General features: G+C 34.8%; 2 protein-coding genes across 4 annotated transcripts; both read left to right on the top strand.

Annotated features, from left to right (window-relative positions):
• The first annotated feature begins 411 nt into the window (after positions 1 to 411).
• On the top strand, positions 412 to 4,559 carry LOC117157697 (solute carrier family 35 member F2). 2 transcript variants are annotated; one of them, XM_033335916.2, is made up of 8 exons: positions 412 to 585; positions 1,054 to 1,163; positions 1,291 to 1,484; positions 2,231 to 2,393; positions 2,524 to 2,680; positions 2,762 to 2,972; positions 3,169 to 3,296; positions 3,740 to 4,559. In XM_033335916.2, exons 1-8 carry the CDS (start codon positions 467 to 469, stop codon positions 3,930 to 3,932), a joined length of 1,275 nt encoding a protein of 424 aa, XP_033191807.1. In that variant the 5' UTR covers positions 412 to 466; the 3' UTR covers positions 3,933 to 4,559. The 2 variants fall into 2 exon arrangements, with proteins under 2 accessions (XP_033191807.1, XP_033191808.1); XM_033335917.2 differs by having other exon boundaries at positions 3,725 to 4,559.
• Positions 4,560 to 9,327: 4,768 nt separating this feature from the next.
• Positions 9,328 to 15,231, top strand: Ctr9 (RNA polymerase-associated protein Ctr9). Of its 2 annotated transcripts, XM_033335845.2 has the most exons (14): positions 9,328 to 9,457; positions 9,920 to 10,018; positions 10,121 to 10,360; positions 10,438 to 11,010; positions 11,085 to 11,204; positions 11,294 to 11,604; positions 11,677 to 12,202; positions 12,280 to 12,474; positions 12,550 to 12,666; positions 12,753 to 13,063; positions 13,135 to 13,472; positions 13,559 to 13,736; positions 14,222 to 14,905; positions 14,999 to 15,231. In XM_033335845.2, the coding sequence occupies exons 1-14, from the start codon at positions 9,416 to 9,418 to the stop codon at positions 15,093 to 15,095; spliced, it is 3,831 nt and encodes a 1,276-aa protein (XP_033191736.2). In that variant the 5' UTR covers positions 9,328 to 9,415; the 3' UTR covers positions 15,096 to 15,231. The 2 variants fall into 2 exon arrangements, with proteins under 2 accessions (XP_033191736.2, XP_076475337.1); XM_076619222.1 differs by lacking the exons at positions 9,328 to 9,457; positions 9,920 to 10,018 and having other exon boundaries at positions 10,231 to 10,362.
• Positions 15,232 to 25,174: the final 9,943 nt, after the last annotated feature.

Below are 25,174 nucleotides of genomic sequence, written 5' to 3'. Positions count from 1 at the left end.
AACATTATCCGATAAAGAAGTCCCAAAGAGCTATTCATCATTGCTTTCTAACGCTATTTAATAAAAAAGTTTCAAGGAGCTATTCAACCTTAGTGATCGATCTATTAAAACTTCATCTTAAAAACTCACAATCCAAGAAATTTCGAACCATAACTTTCTAACGCTACCTGATAAAAAAAAACTAAACAAAGTTTTTTTTAATAAAAATGATCGACGGATCTAGGTAAATCTCGTTTCCCGATAGAACGCAAACTGGACTGTACTCTTATCGATCGATGCAGCGTAGCAAGATAACTAAGGGGAAGGACATCCATAGAACAGCGTGTTTCTCGGTTTTGCACACTGTTCCTCGTCGCACTCGCAAAACGAAAAATGCCGGTCCTTGCTTGTGCAAAGCCGATGGAGGGAAAGAGGTCGCGCAAGCGCCTCTCTTCTAGCGCCTGTGGCTAAAGGCCTCGGGGCGAATATGCACCCTGGCATGGGAGTGTCAGCGGGTGATCGTCGCTACGGCGAAAATACGGTGATGCAGTCCAGGAACGGGGTCTGCGACAAGATCGAAAATTATATATCGGACCTGGGACAATGGTACGTAAGCAAAAGCTGGTTAATCGGCAAGGGAACCTCCGATTGGAAGTCGAATGTCGAACCACCCTTGAACCGGCTTCTCGCCTCCTTTAAACCGGAGAGAGGAAGGGGAACACCAGAAATAAAAGTGGCGGGTGTTTAGGAGCAATTTTCTTGCGTACAATTCGTGGGCGCAAAAACAACGTTCTCAGTTCATTGATCTCGTGTTGTCTCGCGTCGAGGACCTGTTACTTTCATGGAATGTAATTTTCATATTTACTTCAATCACAGACAGTTTTTGGTATGATCTTTTTATCGTTAAAAAGATACCGTTCAAATCTCAATCGATGATTTATCATTTAATTAACCTTGCGTTTACTTTAGAAATTTCCTCGCTGCTAATTTTTTGCAATTTTACAGCTACATCATTTCAGGCTTATCATGTATGAAGTGCTTGATGTCTTTAATTGCGTCTTTCGTTGTTAACAGGTCAGTGTGGAGAGCGATAATACTGGGACAATTTCTATCTCTCGTGTTATGCTTCATGACACTGGCAAATCATCACATCAACACTGCGTATCAACTCGCGCTTCCGTCCGGTATGTCATTAATGATTGATCGCATGCATAAATAATCGGCGTACATTTACGCTTTACGTTTGAAATCGTACGTAGATGTATACATATATTTGATATAACGAGCTAGCAAATTTTCTCCGCGGAACAGGACAAAATCTCCCACATTACGTTATGATGTGTCTTGTGTACACAACCTGGATGTCCTGCAGAGGGGTAGGGAACGGCCTAATTTCTGTCATACGAGCCCGTGGATGGAGGTACTTGCTACTAGCTCTCATTGACGTCGAAGCGTGCACACTTGTAACATTCTCGCATCAATTCACTAGCCTAGCCGGAATACAGGTACGTGCTAATGATGTCACGTGGGATTTCAACGTTGTACTTTGTCAAACAACAATGACGAAGTTTTTAGCTTTCGTACGTCAGAGATTACACGATACATTAATTATTGTATTTTCCTTCTCGCATACTCGAGCTAAAAAGACAATTCATAAAAAATGTCATTAAAAGCGAAAGAGTTTGCTATACAGACGTGGAAATTCTTTTATACGATAAAAACCTTTTGTTCAAATTTCTTCGTTCTTTTGAACGAATGCAAAATATTTCTTTAGTAACTTGCTCCTTTTATTCAATATTTCTCCCTTTTTAAATATAAATTCTACGAAGGTCGTATTTATCCAGAACTTAGAAAAGGCGGAACGACATCATTGAATGTAAAAATGGCTTATTCTTCATCGTTGGTATAGAGCTCCGTTTCGATAAAATAAGGTGAAAGCGCTACATCGCACAATCTATATGCGGTTGAGAATGCAACTTTCGTCACTTAGCCATCAATTAAACGGCGTACGTAGTATTTGTGACTGAGATGAATGGCACGGAACGCAACTATTGTATCGGATATATACTACCACCAACAAAAGGAGGATACCAGGTCTTCGACCCGGCATACTTACCCCTCGTCGTCTACTCTTAATCGAACGTCACGCGAATATCACGAACTTCGTTATCGTCGCCCATTCCGGATTAAAATTTTAACGACTTAAAAAATCGACAATATTTAACTTAATTATGAAATAATTTTGTTTCAGCTGCTCGATTGTGTGGCCATACCAGTCGCATTGGCGCTATCGTGTTTAGTTCTAGGAGTGAGATATCGGATGGTGCACATAGTCGGCGTTTCTGTTTCTTTGATGGGTGTAGGATGCTTGGTTTGGGCAGGGATTGACGACAATAGAGATCCTGCGACTACAGGTGATTGTTTTACAAATTCATCTATATCCATAACATTCGTCTACGGCCGAATATTATAAATTTCAAATTAGAGAAAAGAACCACCAAAGTTTGTTATTGAATTTTTCAATTTAAATTTTCTTCCTCAAAGGAAAGAATCACCTTGTTGGTGATATGCTGTGCCTTGGAGGCGCGGTGTTCTTTTCTATAACAACCGTACTACAAGAATTAACGGTTAAGACAGTCGATATTATCGAATATCTCGGCATGATCGGTTTCTTCGGTACTATATTATGCGGTATGCAAACGTAAGTACTGTTCGCCAGAAAAAAAGATTATTTTCGATGCGATATAATTGATTATTACGATTTACATCGTTATTATTCCAGGGCCACACTAGAGAGCTTGAAGTTAGAATCATTTCAGTGGAACAATGTACCAGTAATAACGTTCTTGATAGTTTACTGCATCACGCAATTCGTGTTTTTCTCGTTGGTACCTGTTATATTGTTCGAGTCCGGTGCAACTGCGTTGCAACTAGCATTACTGACCGCAGATTCTTTCAACGTTTTATCTGGCATGCTGGTCCATCAATACAAGGTATATCTTCATTCGATACGATCCTTTCAGATTAAGATGTAATCGGAACATAACGTCATTGTTCTGGTTTGTCGTATGTGTTCGAAGCTGTGTTCCAAGCTATGTGTTACGCGAATAAAATCATCTGTTGCAACAACCTGTATAACAAACAATACATGGCTACATATGCTAATAAGCCTCGTTCCATCTGTTCCAGTTTCACGCATTGTACTTCGTCTCGTACACGCTCACAATGACGGGCATATATATCTACGCGATAAAGAGAACACCAATGTCGTCAAACTCGCGAAGACAACACACTGAACCCACTGCTCCAGATTACAGGTAATGTTCACAAAACGTTTTAAAAAGTAACCCTTTTTAATTAGCGAACAGTTCTGCCTTGGAAGGTACGTACGATCGCAAAACTTGTATGTTAAGAAAAACGTCAAGGAAGATGTCAAGGAAACGTTACTCGTGGTTTCTTAAAAGAAGCAAAATATAAACGACACTGAAAAGTCTTAAAGATTTCAAGTGTCAATTGATTCGAGCTTTTTTCTTAAATGCTCAATTTCATTAATGTTCTATTCATTCACCCTTCGATTGAATATGTTTTTTTTTTTTTATTTTTCTTTTCAAAAGATGGTTTCCGCTAGAAACTCAATTACCATTCTCTCTTACAATAAGAACAACTCCTCCATTCCCATTATATTTTTTTACTTTCATCATCGACCCTGACAAGAAATTAATAAACGATTGACTGTGGATTAAAGAGACGTCATTTTAAGACATATGTCTCATCCCGACGTTGGAGAAGTGGAAATGGCAACAAGTTCAGGGATGTCTGGCGTGAGTGGTACCCTCGACGTTAGAACATCGACCCTTGGCAGCGAAAAAGAAACTATGGACGCGACAAGTATACCGCCAAGCGTTAGTTCTGATACAGCCTTCACCTCCTTTTACGGAAGTTATTACGATTAAAGAAATCTGCAAGAAGACGCACAGAAAACGTAGAGTCAAACCGAAGAACATGTGTAGATTCGCCGTGTGCGCGCTCTTGTTAAAGTTTTACACGAAGTTCGAAATTGATGATCACAGAGGTACATTCTTTCGTTTTCTATGATGTTATACAATATAAGAGTAAATAGATCTCCTCGATAAATAAGTTAAATAAGTTAAATATACGCGTTACACAGTGTTCTAATTAACGTCGTGGTTTTTTAAAGAACTTAACCAACATAAATATCGATTAGCCGGGAATAAATGCGATCTTCATTGTTGATTTGACTGTTTATCGAAATGTAAGAATAAAAATACATTCTTGTTGCTCAACATACTCTGTAAATGATAATGTACGATTTAATACACACAACTAATTGTTACTAGGTCTAAATACCGAAGGACGTTAACTAATTTCCTGTTGTAAAATAATAAGTGAAAATTGATGAGAATTATTTTTAATGATTCTTATTACAATCTTTGTTCGTAAATGCACTAAACTGTACTTATATATTCTATAGTCCATCCATGTGTCAGGACGTTATTTCGCGTGTTGTGTATATTTTTTTGAAATAAATTAATAAATTAAATTAATAAATAAACAAAAAATTCTTTCTTTCCCCTTTTCTTTCCCCCTTTTCTTCTCCCTCCTGTATTCTTCATACTTATTATCTAATATTAATGTTAATCTTTGTTGTTGTGTATATATTTTTTAAATGAATTAATAAATTAACTTAATAAATTAAAGTAATAAATAAACAAAAAATTCATTCTTCCCCCTTTTACTTTTCCCCTTTACTTCCGCCCTTCTCTTCCCCCTCCTGTATTCTTCATACTTATTATCTAATATTAATGTTAATCTTTGTTGTTGTGTATATTTTTTTTAAATAAATTAATAAATTAAATTAATAAATTAAAGTAATAAATAAACAAAAAATTCTTTCTTCCCCATTTACTTTCCCCCTTTACTTCCGCCCTTTTCTTCCCCCTCCTGTATTCTTCATACTTATTATCTAATATTAATGTTAATCTTTGTTGTTGTGTATATATTTTTTAAATAAATTAATAAATTAAATTAATAAATTAAAGTAATAAATAAACAAAACATTCTTTCTTCCCCCTTTTCTTTCCCCCTTTACTTCCGCCCTTTTCTTCCCCCTCCTGTATTCTTCATACTTATTATCTAATATTAATGTTAATCTTTGTTGTTGTGTATATTTTTTTTAAATAAATTAATAAATTAAATTAATAAATTAAATTAATAAATAAACAAAAAATTCTTTCTTCCCCATTTACTTTCCCCCTTTACTTCCGCCCTTTTCTTCCCACTCCTGTATTCTTCATACTTATTGTCTAATATTAATGTTAATCTTTGTTGCTGTGCATATTTTTTTGAAATAAATTAATAAATTAAATTAATAAATTAAATTAATAAATAAACAAAACATTCTTTCTTCCCCCTTTTCTTTCCCCCTTTACTTCCTTCCTTTTCTTCCCACTCCTGTATTCTTCATACTTATTGTCTAATATTAATGTTAATCTTTGTTACTGTGTATATTTTTTTAAAATAAATTAATAAATTAAATTAATAAATAAACAAAAAATTCTTTCTTTCCCCCTTTTCTTCCCCTTCCTATATTCTTCATACTTATTATCTAATTTTAATATTAATCTTTGTTCGTAAATGCACTAAACTGTACTTATATATTCTATAGTCCATGCATGTGTCACGTAAACTTAGGGGTTAATTGATGAAATAAAAATAGCTGAGTCGTAACACAACTATTGTCTTTATTTCACAGCACAGGTTTACACAGATCGGAGAGATGTTCATTGCTCGATGGTTTTGTCTATTTCTCCCCCAGGTGTTATCGTCTCATTACGGAGGAAAGCTGGGTATGGGTATGCCCTTTTCAAGTAACAATGCGGATTAACTGTTCGCACCTTCCGTTAGGAAAAGTGAGGGTAACGATCCACAATGCCAATTGGTCATGGTAATAAATGGAGATAGGAAGAGAAAGCCTCGTACCAACGCGGCTAGTAGGTAATATTATTTCTGGGAAAAACCAACTTTTTCGTTAGTCAAGTATTGGGTTTTTCCCATTAGTAACTACCTGTTTCCGCCGGAATTAGTAAGGACGTATAACAACCTAAGGGCTGCTTCAAGGACCATCCATAAACAGATAACAGAAATAATAAACTTAAAATGTTTAGGTTTATGGTGGGTCCCCGGGGTAATTGAGGGTACGGACTGAAGACCTACACACATCCTGCCTCTAATATGAATTGACGTCACACATGTGTCAGAACGTTATTTCGCGTGTTGTGTATATTCTTTTGAAATAAATTAATAAATTAAATTAATAAATAAACAAAAAATTCTTTCTTTCCTCCTTTTCCTTCCCCCTTTTCCTTCCCCCTTTTCCTTCTCCCTTGTCCATCCCCCTTTTCTTCCCCCTCCTATATTCTTCACACTTATTATCTAATATTAATGTTAATCTTTGTTGTTGTGTATATTCTTTTTAAATAAATTAATAAATTAAATTAATAAATTAAATTAATAAATTAAATTAATAAATTAAATTAATAAATTAAATTAATAAATAAACAAAACATTCTTTCTTCCCCCTTTTCTTTCCCCCTTTACTTCCGCCCTTTTCTTCCCCCTCCTGTATTCTTCATACTTATTATCTAATATTAATGTTAATCCTTGTTGCTGTGTATATTTTTTTTTAAATAAATTAATAAATTAAATTAATAAATTAAAGTAATAAATAAACAAAAAATTCTTTCTTCCCCCTTTTCCTTCCCCCTTTTCCTTCCCCCTTGCCCATCCCCCTTTTCTTCCCCCTCCTATATTCTTCATACTTATTATCTAATATTAATGTTAATCTTTGTTGTTGTGTATATTCTTTTTAAATAAATTAATAAATTAAATTAATAAATTAAATTAATAAATTAAATTAATAAATTAAATTAATAAATTAAATTAATAAATTAAATTAATAAATAAACAAAAAATTCTTTCTTCCCCATTTACTTTCCCCCTTTACTTCCGCCCTTTTCTTCCCCCTCCTGTATTCTTCATACTTATTATCTAATATTAATGTTAATCTTTGTTGTTGTGTATATTTTTTTTTAAATAAATTAATAAATTAAATTAATAAATTAAATTAATAAATTAAATTAATAAATTAAATTAATAAATAAACAAAAAATTCTTTCTTCCCCATTTACTTTCCCCCTTTACTTCCGCCCTTTTCTTCCCCCTCCTATATTCTTCATACTTATTATCTAATATTAATGTTAATATTTGTTGTTGTGTATATTCTTTTTAAATAAATTAATAAATTAAATTAATAAATTAAATTAATAAATTAAATTAATAAATTAAATTAATAAATTAAATTAATAAATTAAATTAATAAATAAACAAAAAATTCTTTCTTCCCCATTTACTTTCCCCCTTTACTTCCGCCCTTTTCTTCCCCCTCCTATATTCTTCATACTTATTATCTAATATTAATGTTAATCTTTGTTGTTGTGTATATTCTTTTTAAATAAATTAATAAATTAAATTAATAAATTAAATTAATAAATTAAATTAATAAATTAAATTAATAAACAAACAAAAAATTCTTTCTTCCCCATTTACTTTCCCCCTTTACTTCCGCCCTTTTCTTCCCCCTCCTGTATTCTTCATACTTATTATCTAATATTAATGTTAATCTTTGTTGTTGTGTATATTTTTTTTTAAATAAATTAATAAATTAAATTAATAAATTAAATTAATAAATTAAATTAATAAATTAAATTAATAAATAAACAAAAAATTCTTTCTTCCCCATTTACTTTCCCCCTTTACTTCCGCCCTTTTCTTCCCCCTCCTATATTCTTCATACTTATTATCTAATATTAATGTTAATCTTTGTTGTCGTGTATATTCTTTTTAAATAAATTAATAAATTAAATTAATAAATTAAATTAATAAATTAAATTAATAAATTAAATTAATAAATTAAATTAATAAATAAACAAAAAATTCTTTCTTCCCCATTTACTTTCCCCCTTTACTTCCGCCCTTTTCTTCCCCCTCCTATATTCTTCATACTTATTATCTAATATTAATGTTAATCTTTGTTGTTGTGTATATTCTTTTTAAATAAATTAATAAATTAAATTAATAAATTAAATTAATAAATTAAATTAATAAATTAAATTAATAAATAAACAAAAAATTCTTTCTTCCCCATTTACTTTCCCCCTTTACTTCCGCCCTTTTCTTCCCCCTCCTGTATTCTTCATACTTATTATCTAATATTAATGTTAATCTTTGTTGTGTATATTTTTTTTTAAATAAATTAATAAATTAAATTAATAAATTAAATTAATAAATTAAATTAATAAATTAAATTAATAAATTAAATTAATAAATTAAATTAATAAATTAAATTAATAAATAAACAAAAAATTCTTTCTTCCCCATTTACTTTCCCCCTTTACTTCCGCCCTTTTCTTCCCCCTCCTGTATTCTTCATACTTATTATCTAATATTAATGTTAATCTTTGTTGTTGTGTATATTTTTTTTTAAATAAATTAATAAATTAAATTAATAAATTAAATTAATAAATTAAATTAATAAATAAACAAAAAATTCTTTCTTCCCCATTTACTTTCCCCCTTTACTTCCGCCCTTTTCTTCCCCCTCCTGTATTCTTCATACTTATTATCTAATATTAATGTTAATCTTTGTTGTTGTGTATATTTTTTTTTAAATAAATTAATAAATTAAATTAATAAATTAAATTAATAAATTAAATTAATAAATTAAATTAATAAATTAAATTAATAAATAAACAAAAAATTCTTTCTTCCCCATTTACTTTCCCCCTTTACTTCCGCCCTTTTCTTCCCCCTCCTGTATTCTTCATACTTATTATCTAATATTAATGTTAATCTTTGTTGTTGTGTATATTTTTTTTAAATAAATTAATAAATTAAATTAATAAATTAAATTAATAAATTAAATTAATAAATTAAATTAATAAATTAAATTAATAAATAAACAAAAAATTCTTTCTTCCCCATTTACTTTCCCCCTTTACTTCCGCCCTTTTCTTCCCCCTCCTGTATTCTTCATACTTATTATCTAATATTAATGTTAATCTTTGTTGTTGTGTATATTTTTTTTTAAATAAATTAATAAATTAAATTAATAAATTAAATTAATAATTTAAATTAATAAATTAAGTTAATAAATGAACAAAAAATTAATATTATATATTCTAATATTAATGTTCTACTTTAAAATGGCGGCGAATCTTTGTCCGGCGCGACATCTATCGACTGTACGTTCATACTCCGACTGTACTCCGCTGCAGTTAGTGGCTGGACACTGAACTTAGAGGTTGGGTAGTGAACTTAGTGGTTGGATAGTGAATTTAGTGGTTGGATACTGAACGTAATGGCGGGTTCCATAGAGATTCCACTCCGTGATACAGATGAGGTAAATGTTTTTGCTTTAACATTGAATTTTATCATTTGCAAAGTATTGAAACTAAGCTAAACCATCCCTGTTATACATCATTGACATGTAATTCAAAATTCTTTAAAGACCCGTGATATGTAGACGCGTTTGTGTGGTTAATCCCTGCAAGCGTTGTTTGCGGAATATATACATCGTACAAACAATCGCTCTTAAATATCTTGAAATTTGTCCTCGATATGGAATATAAATTACTATTGTTTCATATTTGTTTTGATCGCATAATTTTGGACTAATTTTTTGATCTTATTTTGTTCATATTGTTTCCAATATGTTTTTCCATTTGTGTCATGTACAGTAAAATGTTAAACATTAGACATTTGCTAATTGAAATTCAATGCTTTATCCACTTTTTGTCTACTTAAATCCTTCACCATATCTCTCTGATTAATTTTTTTAATATATTAAATTACATTGTATTAGGTAATTGAGCTGTACCTAGATCAATTACCAGAAGGAGACGAGGTTCTTGGTATTTTACGTCAAGAACATGCCCAACTTAATATTTGGGTCAATTTGGCTGTAAGACAACTTATAATTACTTACTTACTTATAATTAAAGCTCCGTATAATAGATATAATAGAAAAGCTACAAGACATTAAACATATTGCGTTTCATTATAGCTTGAGTATTACAAACAACATAAAATCGAGGATTTCATTAAAATACTTGAATCTTCTCGGATTGATGCTAATATTGATTACCGTGACTATGAAAAAGATCAAATGCGTGCGTTGGATATGTTGGCTGCATATTATGTGCAGGAAGCCAACAGAGAAAAGAATAAAGACAAAAAGAGAGATTTATTTACAAAAGCTACGCTATTATATACAACTGCGGATAAGATTATTATGTATGACCAGGTGTATGTCATTTCTGGTATCTAATTTGATGCTTGGAAATATTTGTCTTATTTATATAATACTTCTTTGTGTTACAGAATCATTTACTTGGCAGAGCTTATTTCTGCCTCCTGGAAGGGGATAAGATGGATCAGGCTGATGCCCAATTTAATTTTGTACTAAATCAGTCTCCAAATAATATTCCTTCCCTACTAGGAAAGGCATGCATAGCATTTAACAAAAAAGATTATAGAGGTGCGCTTGCCTTTTATAAAAAGGCATTGAGAACGAATCCAAATTGTCCAGCTGCTGTGAGATTGGGGATGGGGCATTGTTTTATGAAATTAAATAACCAGGAAAAAGCACGTTTAGCATTTGAAAGAGCTTTACAGTTAGATAGCCAATGTGTTGGAGCATTAGTTGGACTTTCAGTACTGAAACTGAATCAACAACAGCCTGATAGTATCAGAACTGGTGTTCAAATGTTATCTAAAGCTTATACCATTGATTCGACTAATCCCATGGTGTTGAATCATTTGGCAAATCATTTTTTCTTTAAAAAGGACTATAACAAAGTACAGCACTTAGCCCTCCATGCATTTCACAATACAGAGAACGAGTCTATGCGTGCAGAGAGTTGCTATCAATTAGCCAGAGCATTTCATGTTCAAGTAAGTGTACGATATAAGTAAGTCTACATATATACATACTCAAAATTTTGGAAAATAATTAATAACTATTTCAGGGTGACTATGACCAAGCGTTCCAATATTACTATCAGGCAACACAATTTGCACCTCCAGTTTTTGTATTACCACACTTTGGCTTAGGTCAAATGTATGTTTATCGTGGTGATGCAGAAAATGTAAGCATAACATGTTATATATATTATTATATACTATATATGATAGGGTAAAACTAATAAATTTTACATACACTGTTTTTAAATCACAGGCAGCACAATGTTTCGAAAAAGTGTTGAAAGCTCAGCCAGGTAATTATGAAACAATGAAAATTCTTGGATCTCTGTACGCAAACTCAAGTTCTCAATCGAAACGCGATATTGCTAAAAACCATCTTCGTAAAGTAACTGAACAATTTCCGGATGATGTTGAAGCATGGATTGAATTGGCTCAAATATTGGAGCAAAGTGACCTTAATGCAGCCTTAAATGCATATGGTACAGCAACCAGAATTTTAAAAGAGAAAGTCCAGGCAGATATACCACCAGAAATTCTAAATAATGTTGGTGCTCTACATTATAGGTACGTTTCATATTTCCTTATTTTAATTTATTTTATCTGCTATTAAGACTAAAACTTATTACTTTATCATAGACTTGGAAACTTGGAAGAAGCTAGGAATAATTTGGAGGAATCTTTAGCACGTTCTAAAGCTGATGCCTTACACGATTCTGTATACTATAACTCAATTGCAGTTACGACAACATATAATTTGGCTCGTTTGAACGAAGCTTTATGTATATTTGATAAAGCGGAAAAATTATACAAAGCCATTTTAAAGAAACATCCAAACTATGTAGATTGTTATTTACGACTTGGCTGTATGGCTCGAGATAAAGGACAAATTTATGAAGCGTCTGATTGGTTTAAGGATGCTTTAAGCATAAATAACGAGCACCCAGATGCATGGTCTCTTTTGGGTAACTTACATTTGGTTAAAATGCAATGGGGTCCTGGCCAGAAGAAATTCGAAAGAATTTTAAAAAATCCAGCCACAAGTACCGATGCCTATTCTTTGATTGCTTTGGGTAACATTTGGTTGCAAACATTGCATCAAAGTGGAAAAGATAAAGATCGAGAGAAGCGACATCAAGACAGAGCATTGGCTATGTATAAACAGGTATGATACTAAAAAATAATAAATCTTATTCGTATATACATATATACATATACATATATACATATTGAAATTCATAGGTTTTGCGAAACGATCCTAAAAATATTTGGGCTGCAAATGGAATAGGAGCTGTACTAGCGCATAAAGGTTGTGTAAATGAAGCTAGAGATATTTTTGCTCAAGTTCGAGAAGCAACAGCAGAATTTTGCGATGTATGGTTGAATATTGCGCACATTTATGTAGAGCAAAAACAATTCGTTAGCGCTATCCAAATGGTAACTTTCCGTTTTGTATGTAATACGATATGATAATGTTTTGGCAACTATTTTATAAAATATATCTTTTTACAGTATGAAAACTGCCTTCGAAAGTTCTATAAATATCATCATGTCGAAGTTTTGCAATATCTTGGAAGAGCTTACTTTAAAGCTGGTAAATTAAGAGAAGCAAAATTGACATTATTAAAGGTGAGCCAGAAACATTGTGTTATGCTCTGATATCGTTAATATTGATTAAAGAAGAATAACTAATCAATTTCATTATATCAATTTAGGCAAGAAGAGTAGCTCCACAGGACACTGTTTTGTTATACAATATTGCACTTGTCCTTCAACGTCTAGCGACACAAATTTTGAAGGATGAGAAGTCCACCTTAACGACAGTACTCCAGGCAGTTCACGAATTGGGACTCTCACATAAATACTTCCAATATCTATCAACGCATGGAGATAAAATGGGGCAACTTGCAGAAGCAGAAACAAGGAGGTGTCAAGATCTTTTATCGCAAGCGCAATATCATGTTGCCAGAGCTAGACGATTGGACGAAGAAGAAAAAATGCTTAGAAGAAAACAAGAAGAAGAAAGGTAATTATATGAACATAATTAGCATATGGAATACATCAAACACCATATAATGATCTTGTATTAATGTATAGACAAGCATTTAAAATGCGACAAACGGAAGAACAACGGAAACTTGAGGAAATGCGACGACAAAAAGAAGAGGAAATGTTACAGAAACGTCAAGAGTACGTTGAAAAGACAAAGAACGCTTTGGTATTCGGCGAAATGCCTTCAGAAAAACCTGGAAGGAAAGGAAAAAGAGTACGCACTGATCAATACGTTAGTGACAGTGGTGGTTCTGGAGGAGAGGAAGGTCGGGAGGAAGCACCTAGAGAAAGGAAACGCAAAAAGAAAACAAGTGGTGAACGTAAAGAAAAAAGGGGCAAGGGTAGAGGAAAGCGCAAGAGAGAAATGCGGAGTGGAGAAAGTGGTAAGATAATATTTCATGATCTTCGATTATACGTGTCATTAATCTGCGTTTTTCAAAAAATATATATTTTATTTCGCAATATTCAGGTTCAGAAAGTGATCGACTCAAGCGTGGAAAACGTCGAAGAAAAGGGATTATTAAGAAAGACAGAACATTTCGAAAAAGTACAGCTGAGACTGCAAAAGGAAAGATGCCTTTATCAAAGGAAACTATATCGACGAGCGAATCTGATAGCGATTCAGGAGGTCTTAAAATTGCAAGCGGGTAAGGATCATTCATTTTATGAGAATAAGGTGGTTTATTATACGGGTTGGTTGGTTTATTATGTGAGTGATAAAATTGTAATAGTTAGAGTATATTAAAATCACCTTAAGTACAAGTACAGAGATAGTGTATGCCGATCGTTATCGTCGCTCACTCAATGCTACTGTTCAACTCGACGCTCGTTATTCGACTCTGTATGACTCGCTATAATAATTCGCTATACTGATTCGCTATACTGGTTCGATATACTAATCGTCCTAGAGAGCATGTTTGTCTATTTGTATCGATCGGTAATATTACAAAAAGTTTAAATGTAACTCTGGTTAACGATTACAAATAACGACGATAATATTTTGTCCGGAGTTCATTTACCTTTGAAACTAGCCAATCAAAACAACGTTGACTCATGTGCCGTTACAAAAATATAATATACTGAGGTGTGTAATAAATAAATAAATTAATGGTGTCGTTAATTTGTTTTTCAGTGGTGAAAGCGGCAACGAAGGTCGCGGACGCGGAAATAGACGAATTATGTCTGACTCAGGAGGATCCCGTGCATCGAGTTCTAGGTCTCATTCCACATCGAAATCTAAAAGCCGTTCTAGAAGTAGTTCACGATCGCGATCACGATCACAATCAGGATTTCGATCTCGATCCCAGTCTCGTTCACAGTCTAGATCTCGTTCAGGTTCTAAGTCGAGAAGTCAATCGCGGTCGAAAAGTCCGTCGAGATCCGTTTCAGCAAAAAGTGGTTCACGCTCGAGATCAAGATCAGGGTCGCGGAAGAGTCAATCGCGATCAAGATCGCGTAGTGGTTCGAGGAAAAGTGGATCGCAGCCAAGATCAAGGTCGGGTTCTGCAGCTAGTGCACGATCAAGATCGGGTTCTGCAGCTAGCGCACGATCGAGATCAGGCTCTGCACGTAGTGCACGTTCGAGATCGGGATCTGCAGCTAGTGCACGATCGAAATCAAGGTCCCCTAGTGGTTCCAGAAAAGCAGCTTCGCGATCAAGGTCAAGATCAGGATCAAGGAGTGGTTCACAGTCGGAGGGACGTGTATCAAGAAGCAGAAGCCGATCAAAATCTAAATCTGTGTCAAGATCTAGATCGCGTTCCGGCTCACGGTCGAAGAGTGGCTCTCGAAGTCGCAGCCCTAGTGGATCGGCAAGGTAAATAAAAAAAGCATCAAAATGCACTTACCGAAACGAAATACAGCTTCCATGATACCGTAATGGCCACATATTGCGATTATTTTATTCCAGATCTGCTACTCCAGAGTCGAGAAAATCAGTTTCGGGCAGTGACGTTGGTTCCCGCCATTCGAGTACAGATCGAGGAGGTGGCAGCGAAAGCGAATAAACTCAACACGCATATAATAACATCACTAGCGCGCAGAAAATCCAACTTTGGATTATGTACTTTTTGTAAGAGCCAAATTTATATAAATGAAATATATATAACTTTCGCGATATATTTGTTAACGCGCGTTTGAAAGAACCGTTCGAATTGAAACAGAATTGTTACGCTAAGATGGAGCGCGGCAACTGGCAATCGTTCGAGCTTACGAGTAACTTCGATTTATCGTTTATCGAAGCACAGTTTCGAGATAACTAAACGATCTCTAGATGGAGCGACTTCAGTGTTTCGGACGTAATATTTCGGACAATTGAATATTTGTTTTATGTTAGCGGGTTATAAAAACACTCCGTAGTTTCAGTCGAAACCGTGTGTTTATGTTCTTTACATTATATTAACGAAGTATTACTTTACGATGCAAGGTAATTTTATGTAAAATTATTACGATTTCGTATTTCATCTAGTTCAATGTATAAACCGTTTTGCTTTCTGATTAGTTATCTGTTGATACTTTTTATGATAAACAAATAGTTTTAGTTATTATTGTACACTCACATTGTCTAATATAAAAGAAGATATGTTAGGGTTGTGTTAATAACCAACATATTGTTTTATATAAAAAATTATAAATAAAATATTATAAAAACAAAGTGACGTTTTCAGTATGTTTCCCTGAAATGTATTACACGATTAAAGTTTTGTAGAGGTTAATAACATTGGTGCCATTTCATATGTCATTACGTTGTCATTGCATATTATGTTCAACAGTTAATCAACTTAACAACGTATTTATAATGCTTTTTAATTCAATTTTTTCTATTAGACGTTCATTTAGATCGTCTGATAGAGCATTATATGTAATATTTTTTATTCTTAAATGTTTTAGAAAAGAATTTTCTTTCTTTACGAAGTCGCACTTCTTTTTATTCTTTTACACTCTTGGCGCCCTTTTCGTGAAGGTCAATTTTTTCCACTGTAATACAATTTTTCCATCGATTCTTTTCAACTATTTTCATCAAGTATGTATGTTGCAACGTTATTGCTTTTTTTTCGAACTATATTAAGAGTATGTCATTACATGAGGATGAACACAAATGTTTATCACTCCCACACGAGCGTTATCGATTTGTAATCTATAGCTACAGAACAAGCAAAAAATTACGACAAGATATAAGTAAACCTTCGGGTGAGAGGATAAGAATAACGTTTAAACATAGATATTACCGCAATGGTTTAAAATTGTTTAGGATTAATACCATTCGCATTCAACGGCGAGATCAAGAAATAAACAAACACCGATCGAATCAATCATCGCAGGTTTGATGCGAATATTCGTACGATTAGTCATCGATCGATTCGTATCACTTTAATGATAAAGTACCATTGAATTGCTCTGTTCTACTGTTTAATTCTTCGAACACTGCCGTACAAGAAACGTTCCGGGAAAACTATCATACTTGAAAAATTGATATGTTATGAAATACCACCTTCAATATCGCTAGAGCGTATCGTCCTAGTATATTTAGTATGCTACTACTATATTTAAGCCTTTAAGTATACATAAATCATAAAATACACGTTGTACACATATATTATATGAATAAGAAAAATCCTGAGCCAGTCTGCGTAAAAAGCAAAAGAGTAAATAGCAAAGGAAACTACGCTGATAGAAGGATAGAGATATCGGTTTTATCCGAGTTACGAAGATTCTGAGTGCTGGAAGCGTTTACTTTTTCGATTCAACTCCTTAGAGTGTGCATATATCTAACTGCTCTTCCTGTTTGATTATCAAATCCTTCTCTATCGTCGCATTTCTCGATCCACATTTTCATATAAAAGCATAGAAAAGAAGTCCACGTGTAATTTTTATTCTTCGTGAAGTTGTTTCTAATACATTGCAATAAACGTAAGTTTTAATTAGCCTTCGTGAATTTTCACACAGCTACTTAGAAGGTATAGCGGATATTCGAGAATTACTTGCCTCCTTGGCGAGTTGCGAACTTCCGAAATTATTTACAATCCCCCGAGTTCCTCGAAGCTGGTTTAATAGAATAGTTTCGCGACTGAGTTTTGATTAACCTCCTATTTGCATATTCGTCGTTCTACTTGTTAATAGCGTTTTTATGTAAAACTCCTACAAACGCAATATGTTCTCTGACCGACTATTTTCGGCTTAAAATAAATTCAGTTTCTCGAGTTATAAATTGAGCGATCTTTCTAATTTTTATTTATACGAAATAGGACCAAACAATAAAGATAACTATTTTCTGCAACAAGTGCATGGTTTATATATATAACAACAAATTAACCTGACTCTACAGCATCAAATTTTTTCTTCCTCCTTGACGTTTCGAAAGTATACTACTAATTGAACAACAGACGCAAAAAGATAGGGGTTCGTCATCCATCAACAAACAGTATAATATTGTCTGGAAATCAAGAACTAGGTATAATTTTAAAATTAACGATACTAGTTTCTTTTATCCATCAGATACACATGTTGGCATCAATGCAAATTTTTCATCGATGGCTAGGTTTAGTCTCGCAACAAATTACCTCCAATCTGGATTGCATAAATCTTTTCCATCAATCACATCCCGACAATTTATCAAATACTTGGGCAGAGATTATCGGTAATTCTTGCCACGTTGTCGCTGCGTCCTTTTAATCCTTTTTTCCCCTTCCGAAAATGTAATTAAATTTTTTTTATTTTAAATCTTTCACAGGATAGGAAAAATAACTGAAACATTTTTGTCAGTGCAATTAGTTTCGTCCATTATTCACGAATCACCTCATTACATCCTTATGATAACAATGAATTCACAAAATCTAAGGAACCTTCCGCATGTTTCAAGTCGGCTTTCTCGCCTTAAAAAGATGCAGAGTGCAATATTTCTTCAGTCCGAGAAAAATTGAGTGCTATGGCGGTACCAGTGACCCACTTATAAATCAAAAAATCTTGAAATATGTGCATCTTCCTCGATGATCCACCGTATCGGTATTGCTTCTCGTGTCAGAATAAATCAACATGCACTTTATAACCTTCCCATTCTTTTTTCTTTTTCGCGATAAAATACCTGCAAAAAGATTCGTGGACTAAATATGAACACTCTTGAAAATTTTATGGTGACGTTTATAAGAGCCAAGCGTAGAGGTTTCCAATGCCGTGAGTTTAATTAGTTCCATAAACTAAATCCGTGAGACTAAACACATGCATAGGCGGCTTGAAAGCCTCGTTTGTGTGTCATTGTCTCGAAAGTTGAATAGCCATTTTTTATGCTTGTATCCTGTATTAGCGGTTTCTGGCCTTGAGACAGGAATTAATACGCACAACCATTATTAAATCGTTCTTTGCTATAAATCATAAAGGTTCCGAGAACGCGATTGATGTTCCACGTTACGTACGAATAGAATATGAAAACCCCACTGTGGCAAAGTGTATATAATTCTTAGATCGAATTGTGGCAACGTACAGAGGAAACATACGAAGGTCATGGAGCAAACTGATATTCAGCATGTTTCTGTTGAAAAGGAAGATTTCGAAGACTGAGAAGAATTTCTTTCCAGAAGTGGCTGTAGAAAAGTTTGAGATCAAAAGCGGTCGGTGATTTCCTTTCCGCTTGAGAGCCAGGTCGAAGTTGCGCGCAATATGAATTTAATTCAACAAGAATCAAACGTGCGTAGAATTGAAAATGAAATCGTGAAAATAATAAGACTTAAATTGCAGCTCCAAGTACACGAACAATTGAGATTCTGTTTATCCGGAAGGCCATAGAACACGTTTTATTGCGACGTTCACCAACTTTCAGAGACGGACCGAGACACAAGATTCTTTCCTCGCTTCCGACTGTGACAATTCGAAATTAATTATAACGTTATTCTCTCATCGTACTAACTTTGCTAGCTTCTATGCTAACCTTGAATTCATTTTTCGACGTCGTTCTTCGGTAAACGTCTAATTACTGATATCTACTTATTCCATAACTTTGCTCACTTCGAACCTTGAACTACCGCTCGTCTGATGTTACTTAACGAACTGCGATAAGCGAAACATTTAATTGCCATCTAAGCGAACATCTTATTTGCCATCCTCCGCTTCAATTTGTCAAATGAATCCCTCTGTTCAGTTTATATCGCTAAAATGTTTCCTAGAAATTTACACGACTTAAAGCTCACTCTCGTAATCTGCCTCTAATAATGTCTAGCTAATTTCCAACTTTTTAAAAACGATCAAATTAACCTGATGAGAGGTATTAACGAATTTCATCCGCTTAAAGCGATATAAAAATAATAGTGCCAAATCAAAGGACTGGATTTATTTCGTAGACGTGTATCCTTGCACTATGTAACGATCACATATTTCGTTCATAAAAGATATAATATTATCCATAAGAGGAATGGATGAATTTGCCAGCTATGTGTCAACCACAAGAATGCTGCTATACTCATCGCATCGTACAAGGCTGCAATTACAAGTTCGTATACAAACCAGTTGGCTGTCTTGTTCGCATAATCCATGCTGTCGAGCGTGTATTCAATGGAGACATATACAGAAATCCCGATGGCGAAACAGTAAGCTTTACGTAATTGGTACCATTTACTTGAAAATGATTCCGATTATAATACATAGCTGTTCATTTACTGGAAATTTGCCTGCTTCTTCCACGAATAAGGTTCCGAATAAGACTTGGAAAGGACAAGATATTTCGAAGTATTTGGAAAATAAAGATTTCCTTTAAAAGATTATAGTTTCCAAAGATGTGAAATAAAAAGCATTATAAGCAGCGAACACATGGTTCTAGGCGTCGCTCACAGTAGCACAGCCCATTATTGATCAGACGGCGTTGAAGAGAAGCTGTAGGACCGCTTAATTCAATTTTAATATTTTACACGAATTGTTTTTCAGCCAATTCGAACCGAGCTAATAACAAACTTAATTTAAATTATTCTGTAGAATAACTGAACATAACATTTTTTTAGAATAACTGAAGCACAGCAGTTATGACATTACATGCCCAACATTCTTCCTTTATTATTTCAATTTTTCATTCCTGAACATCGGTGTAAGGTTCCTGGAAAGATTTTCATTGTATTAGCGGAATTCACATTGCTTCCAAGAATATTCTCTTTGAATCCTCGTAATATCAAATACTATTGTAGAACAGCAGTAGCTGCTACGTTATGTCAAACACGATGCATTTGGCTCTGGATAAAAGTTGCAATAAAATGACGTACGAACCGCTATTTTCATTCGTCGATGGCGACATAGGCGTTCGCATTGCCACCAGGCTGGTATCAGAGCAAGTGTATTAGAACATAGAATAGCGTTATCGTTCGTAATGATAAAGGCCATTATTCGTCGGACAAAGTGAAACGTTCTATTACATGTCCTACATGGGATACTCGATTGTCGGTGAAATATTATTGGGTCGCTAGATCAATCGTAAGCTATTGACGTTTCTGTATTAATACACGCAAAATACCTTACAGTTCCAGTTGAATACAGGGCAACGTGCAACTATGAATACTAATCTTAATTACTGTTGAATTGTGTCTGGGATCAAACATTGACACGTGTCGTTATTTCAATAGACGAAATTTGGCATTCGACCAATTCTCTTAACTGTTAAGTACATACTGTTTTACATTCTCGTGCATGCAATGCAATTGACAGGTTTCGATCGTTTCCAACGTTAAAAAGTATAACCGTTTCATGTTCGGAAAATTTTTATTTTACTTCGTATAAAATTTTCAACTTCCTTCGAATTCTGCCAAACTCTAATTTTAAGTCATTTGAAATTAATTGCCGCTCCAAATGCAGTGATCCATAAAATACAAGGATCGTCGACAGAAATTCACCACCCGTAAAAACAAGAAAGGTCATAGACCGGAAGTTCTAACCTAATGATCGATGGAGTCGGAGCGGCGATTTCATCTGAAGATCTTAAGGGTCAGTGACCCTTGTATGTACTCATCGAAAGGTTTAAGGTTACCGCAAATATTCGTTCGATTTAGAAACGAGCGAGAGAAGGAACTGCCTAAATTTCTTCTTTTGCCTCACAACAGCGAACGTATCTGACTATCATTCTGACCCAATTTGATCTTACCATTTTACCGACGGATAGGTAAAAAAGTCATTACTCCAGTTACAATATCGTTGTTAGGTGGATCGAGAAAATAACTGCAGGCATAAGACTTGATGAAAGGACTCAACGGGAATCGCGTTCACCGTTCGATGAATCGATGTTTTCTCATAAAATACTTCGGTTAAGGCCATACCATATAATGAAGAAATTTTTCTGAATTCTTTCTACCAACCATTTCAACATTCGTGGTGGTTATTTTAACGAAAGGGAAAGAATATCGACGGTTAAACGGGCTTGATTAAAATTTCGAGTAATATGGTGCCTTCAAGCGCGGAAGGAAGGATTATCCTATCCGGCGCCTAAGTTGCTTTATGAAAGTTTTTCCTTCGGTTAACTAAATTTATGAAGCTGAAAGACGTATCCAAACTTTCCCTGAAAAAATTGCCGCGTAGTAAATTTTCGTAAATCATCTGCTATTTACGTATTGCAGATTTTTTCGTACTTTAAGTATAATAAAGTTGACGTATGAAAAATCAGTATGCTCAGATGTATACCTGCTAGAGTCGATGTAATTTCATCGAACAGAAAATCTATTGGTAGAGCTGTTCCCTCCGAGAAGTAATTGTTCAATTTGAAATAACCCGATTTTGAATTTATATAGCGTTAGTCGTTGAATATTTTGCTTATAACGAAGGTGAAAAATTATCATTAAGTCGCTCGTTTATTTATAAGAATAATGTATGTCGGAGATGAAAGGACACCGGAGCCTTCCCTCTGGAACTTCGGGAAAATCCGTAAAATTGTAATTAAAGCTTACAGTCGTAATTGCCGTCATCCTGCCCAATTGTATTTGTTTGCGGTTTGTGATAATAAACTTGGGCTCAAGGCGACCATCAGTCGTCGAACGTAGCCGCGGTCAACGGGACGGACGCTTCGCCTAACAAAGGTGTGGAATTATAGTATGACCCTCATTAAAAGAAATACAAATAGAGGTATTTGACAGTAAAACATTCCAACGATTTCTTCGGACAATGAATACCTGATGTTGAGGCACGTGCACAGCACAAGTCCAGTTAGCCCGAGGACCCGCTATAAAACCTGGGTTGTTCCGGCAATTAAGATTTTCCAAACGGACAGACAGTCTTTGTCCCAAACTGACCAATTGACAGCGACGTCAATTTCTCTTACTTTCGGAAAGAGGGCTATACCCGACGGATCCGATGATCTCGTGTCCTTAGATACACCCCATCATAGTTTTCCTCTGTGGCATCATTGGGACGAAAATTCGTTCTTTCTTGAGATCCCACCGACGAAGGGAGCAGCGCCTGACGATCAATGAGTTTGAGTTAGAGCAAGTATATTTTTCATCCCGTTGACCGTGGATTCGTCATCGAACCTAAGACCAACGTCACTAACATCGCAAGTGCCCAACCACCGCTGTTGATTGTCAAATCGATAGTGTCCATACTCGTAGCATCAGGCCGTATCTTCGTTATCACACAACGATGGCCAACTCCAAGGGAGGTCTATCAAACGCCCACAACCCTGTTCCTGACTCTTCTCCCACATGTATTTTTGAGAGTTAAATTTGAGGCAGAAAGTTTAACATCTCGTGGTCCTATTACGAATAAAGTCCTTTCAGGTGGAAAACGTTATCAAGGAATTAACGTTATTCGATCGATGTTTGCAGTTGCCAGTACGTGCGTTTCCAACGCGACGCGCAACGTTTCGAAAGAAATGCTCATTCGCGTTGCAAACAAATAGAACTCGTCGATTTTTATATTTTCGTTTACGGCTAACTGCTGTTACGGATGAACAACGATTAAACGAAAAAGAGAGAGAGAGAGAGAGAAATCAACAAGGGAATTGCACATTAATTAACAACCAATACATATCCAGGAAATTGGTATTGCGCAGCTTTAAATTAAGCAAGCCTGTTTAATTTTTTAACTATTTCGGAACGTCTGTTCGTCATTAAACTAACTTCGAGAGTGTACGCTGCACTTTTTCCATTCGATTTGGAACTTAATTCATCCTAAAATAATACGTTTTTAAAGAGTAAGATAGATAAAATGCTTCCACAGATTCGAAGTGGCGGCTAATCTCTTCTTGGAGCAGTAGAGCGAGGAATAAAGAAACGAATTAAAAGATAGTGCCTACGTCGTCGACCCTGTACGATCGATCAGAATTCTGTCCTTTCGCTTTGGACTGAGAACGGAAGCTGACCGCAGACAGATTGCTGGCTGTACCAAAAGAATAAAAGAAAAAATATCTGGCTGTCAGTACACGAGAATTCCATTTTCCACTTTATTCTTTTCACTGTTCCTGGTATTAATGAATAATTTAAACACTGCGGTAACACTGATTTTTACGTCCCAATCTTACGACTATCCGGAATCTTGTAACTTTATTTCCGCAGTCGCTCAGCGATTTCATATCACTGCTAAAAATGAAAAATCTTCTCCCTCGGCTTATCTCCGTGTTCTCCAGGATACATATGTATTTATCAGAGCGACGTCGAGGAAACGCGAGCGATATTATGGAAATATTACTTTATACGCTTTATGCGTTTCTGTACCCATCTACAAAGTAAGTATATTCATAAGGTATGCACGTGCAGAGTCAAGGTAGTCATCAAGTTTGAAAACAATTGAAGGGGCAAATTCATTCTGCCTGAAACTATGCTCTCCCCTTTAAATCCAATACACCCGCGTTCTCGTTCTTATCTTCTATACACCATACGATGGTATATGTAAGAATGGGATGTCCCGAAGGTGAGAGCGCTCCTCTATCTCGAAACAGATATTTCTACAATTTTCGTAGCATACATTCCCTACGTGCGAGGGTAATTCGAGCGTATAACGTCGCCTGAATTTCCTGCTCCGACAAACAGCTTAAATGGGATCATGTCCGACATATCCGTCGGAGAACGATCATGTACCGGAAGACAGAAAGAAACTGCATATTTCACATTTCGGTTAAATTAATTCGTGAATCCAGGAACGTGCAAGTAAAAGGTTCTTCTTGGAAAACGAAGTAACGGCGGAAAATTATTCATATAATCGTCGTTAACATTTTTTCGATCAAAATGTTCGAAATAAAGGCACGACAGGTCTGCATAGAATTTTCCATCGATTCCCAAGGGATGACAGCTTGGAATTTTTGAATAAACTTTCCAAATAACATTTGCATCGAAAAGCGAAGTGGAAGCGATCTGCGCGATGTCAGCAGAATCGGTTTCACGACCGACCGAAAGAATGCGTGGAAAATAGGTCGGAGGAATATCTTTTATTCTCTAAGGGGCGTCAAGTGTGTTGGCCCCATGATAAGATGGTCGTCACAGTAGTTCGCGAGTCACCTTCTTTCAAATATTCACGACATTTCGAGATCGGTCCGCTCGTTCTTGACATCTCGTTTCTTAGAAACAATCGTGTTTCCTTGTTGGTTACTCGTGACGGGGTAACGGTCGAAATTTATCAGGCGAATAATTCCGAATCCTTTGTATATTTTTTCGATAATTGCTCAGTTTATTATATCTATCAGTGAGCAAAAATAAATTGAAAAATTATCACGCGACGTATTCGCGCGCGATATTATTCATTTACACGGAATTAGCTTGCTATTGTACGCATTTGCAAGGCAAATAACCGGAACAAACACATTCAAATCTTCATTTTCATAGGTGCTTTTTCAAAAACGTCATCCTTTAATCCTATTGCGGTGTACCGAGACTTAATCAAAGTGAAACAGAAAAGAGTAGATTCGAAGATGGTGACAGACGAATGGACAGCCTTTGCATCAAGGTTGAATGGAAGGTATAACAAAGTGACCGCTAATGGAAGAAGCATTTTAAGAGAATGGAAAAAAAAAACGATACTAATAGTATCCTCGATTCGACATCTATGGAGAAGCGCATACCTTTCAAGGGGTAATAATACAAAGAATGTAGTGTACCACCGAGGAAGTGACTTTTTTTTTATAAAGATAAGCACGGAG

Source organism: Bombus vancouverensis, chromosome 6 (assembly GCF_051014615.1).
Source record: "Bombus vancouverensis nearcticus chromosome 6, iyBomVanc1_principal, whole genome shotgun sequence".
NCBI lineage: Eukaryota > Metazoa > Arthropoda > Insecta > Hymenoptera > Apidae > Bombus > Bombus vancouverensis.
The sequence above is the reverse complement of the archived record's forward strand: the minus strand, read 5'-3'. Positions and strand labels throughout refer to the sequence as shown.

Bases quoted from the DNA above. Each gene is read 5' to 3' on its own strand.
- Ctr9 (XM_033335845.2), top strand. From the start codon at position 9,416: ATGGCGGGTTCCATAGAGATTCCACTCCGTGATACAGATGAG. The intron at 9,458-9,919 runs GTAAATGTTTTT...ACATTGTATTAG, and splicing joins CACTCCGTGATACAGATGAG to GTAATTGAGCTGTACCTAGA. The intron at 13,064-13,134 runs GTAATTATATGA...ATTAATGTATAG, and splicing joins AGAAAACAAGAAGAAGAAAG to ACAAGCATTTAAAATGCGAC.
- LOC117157697 (XM_033335917.2), top strand. From the start codon at position 467: ATGCACCCTGGCATGGGAGTGTCAGCGGGTGATCGTCGCTACGGCGAA. The intron at 586-1,053 runs GTACGTAAGCAA...CGTTGTTAACAG, and splicing joins ATATCGGACCTGGGACAATG to GTCAGTGTGGAGAGCGATAA. The intron at 2,973-3,168 runs GTATATCTTCAT...CATCTGTTCCAG, and splicing joins TGCTGGTCCATCAATACAAG to TTTCACGCATTGTACTTCGT.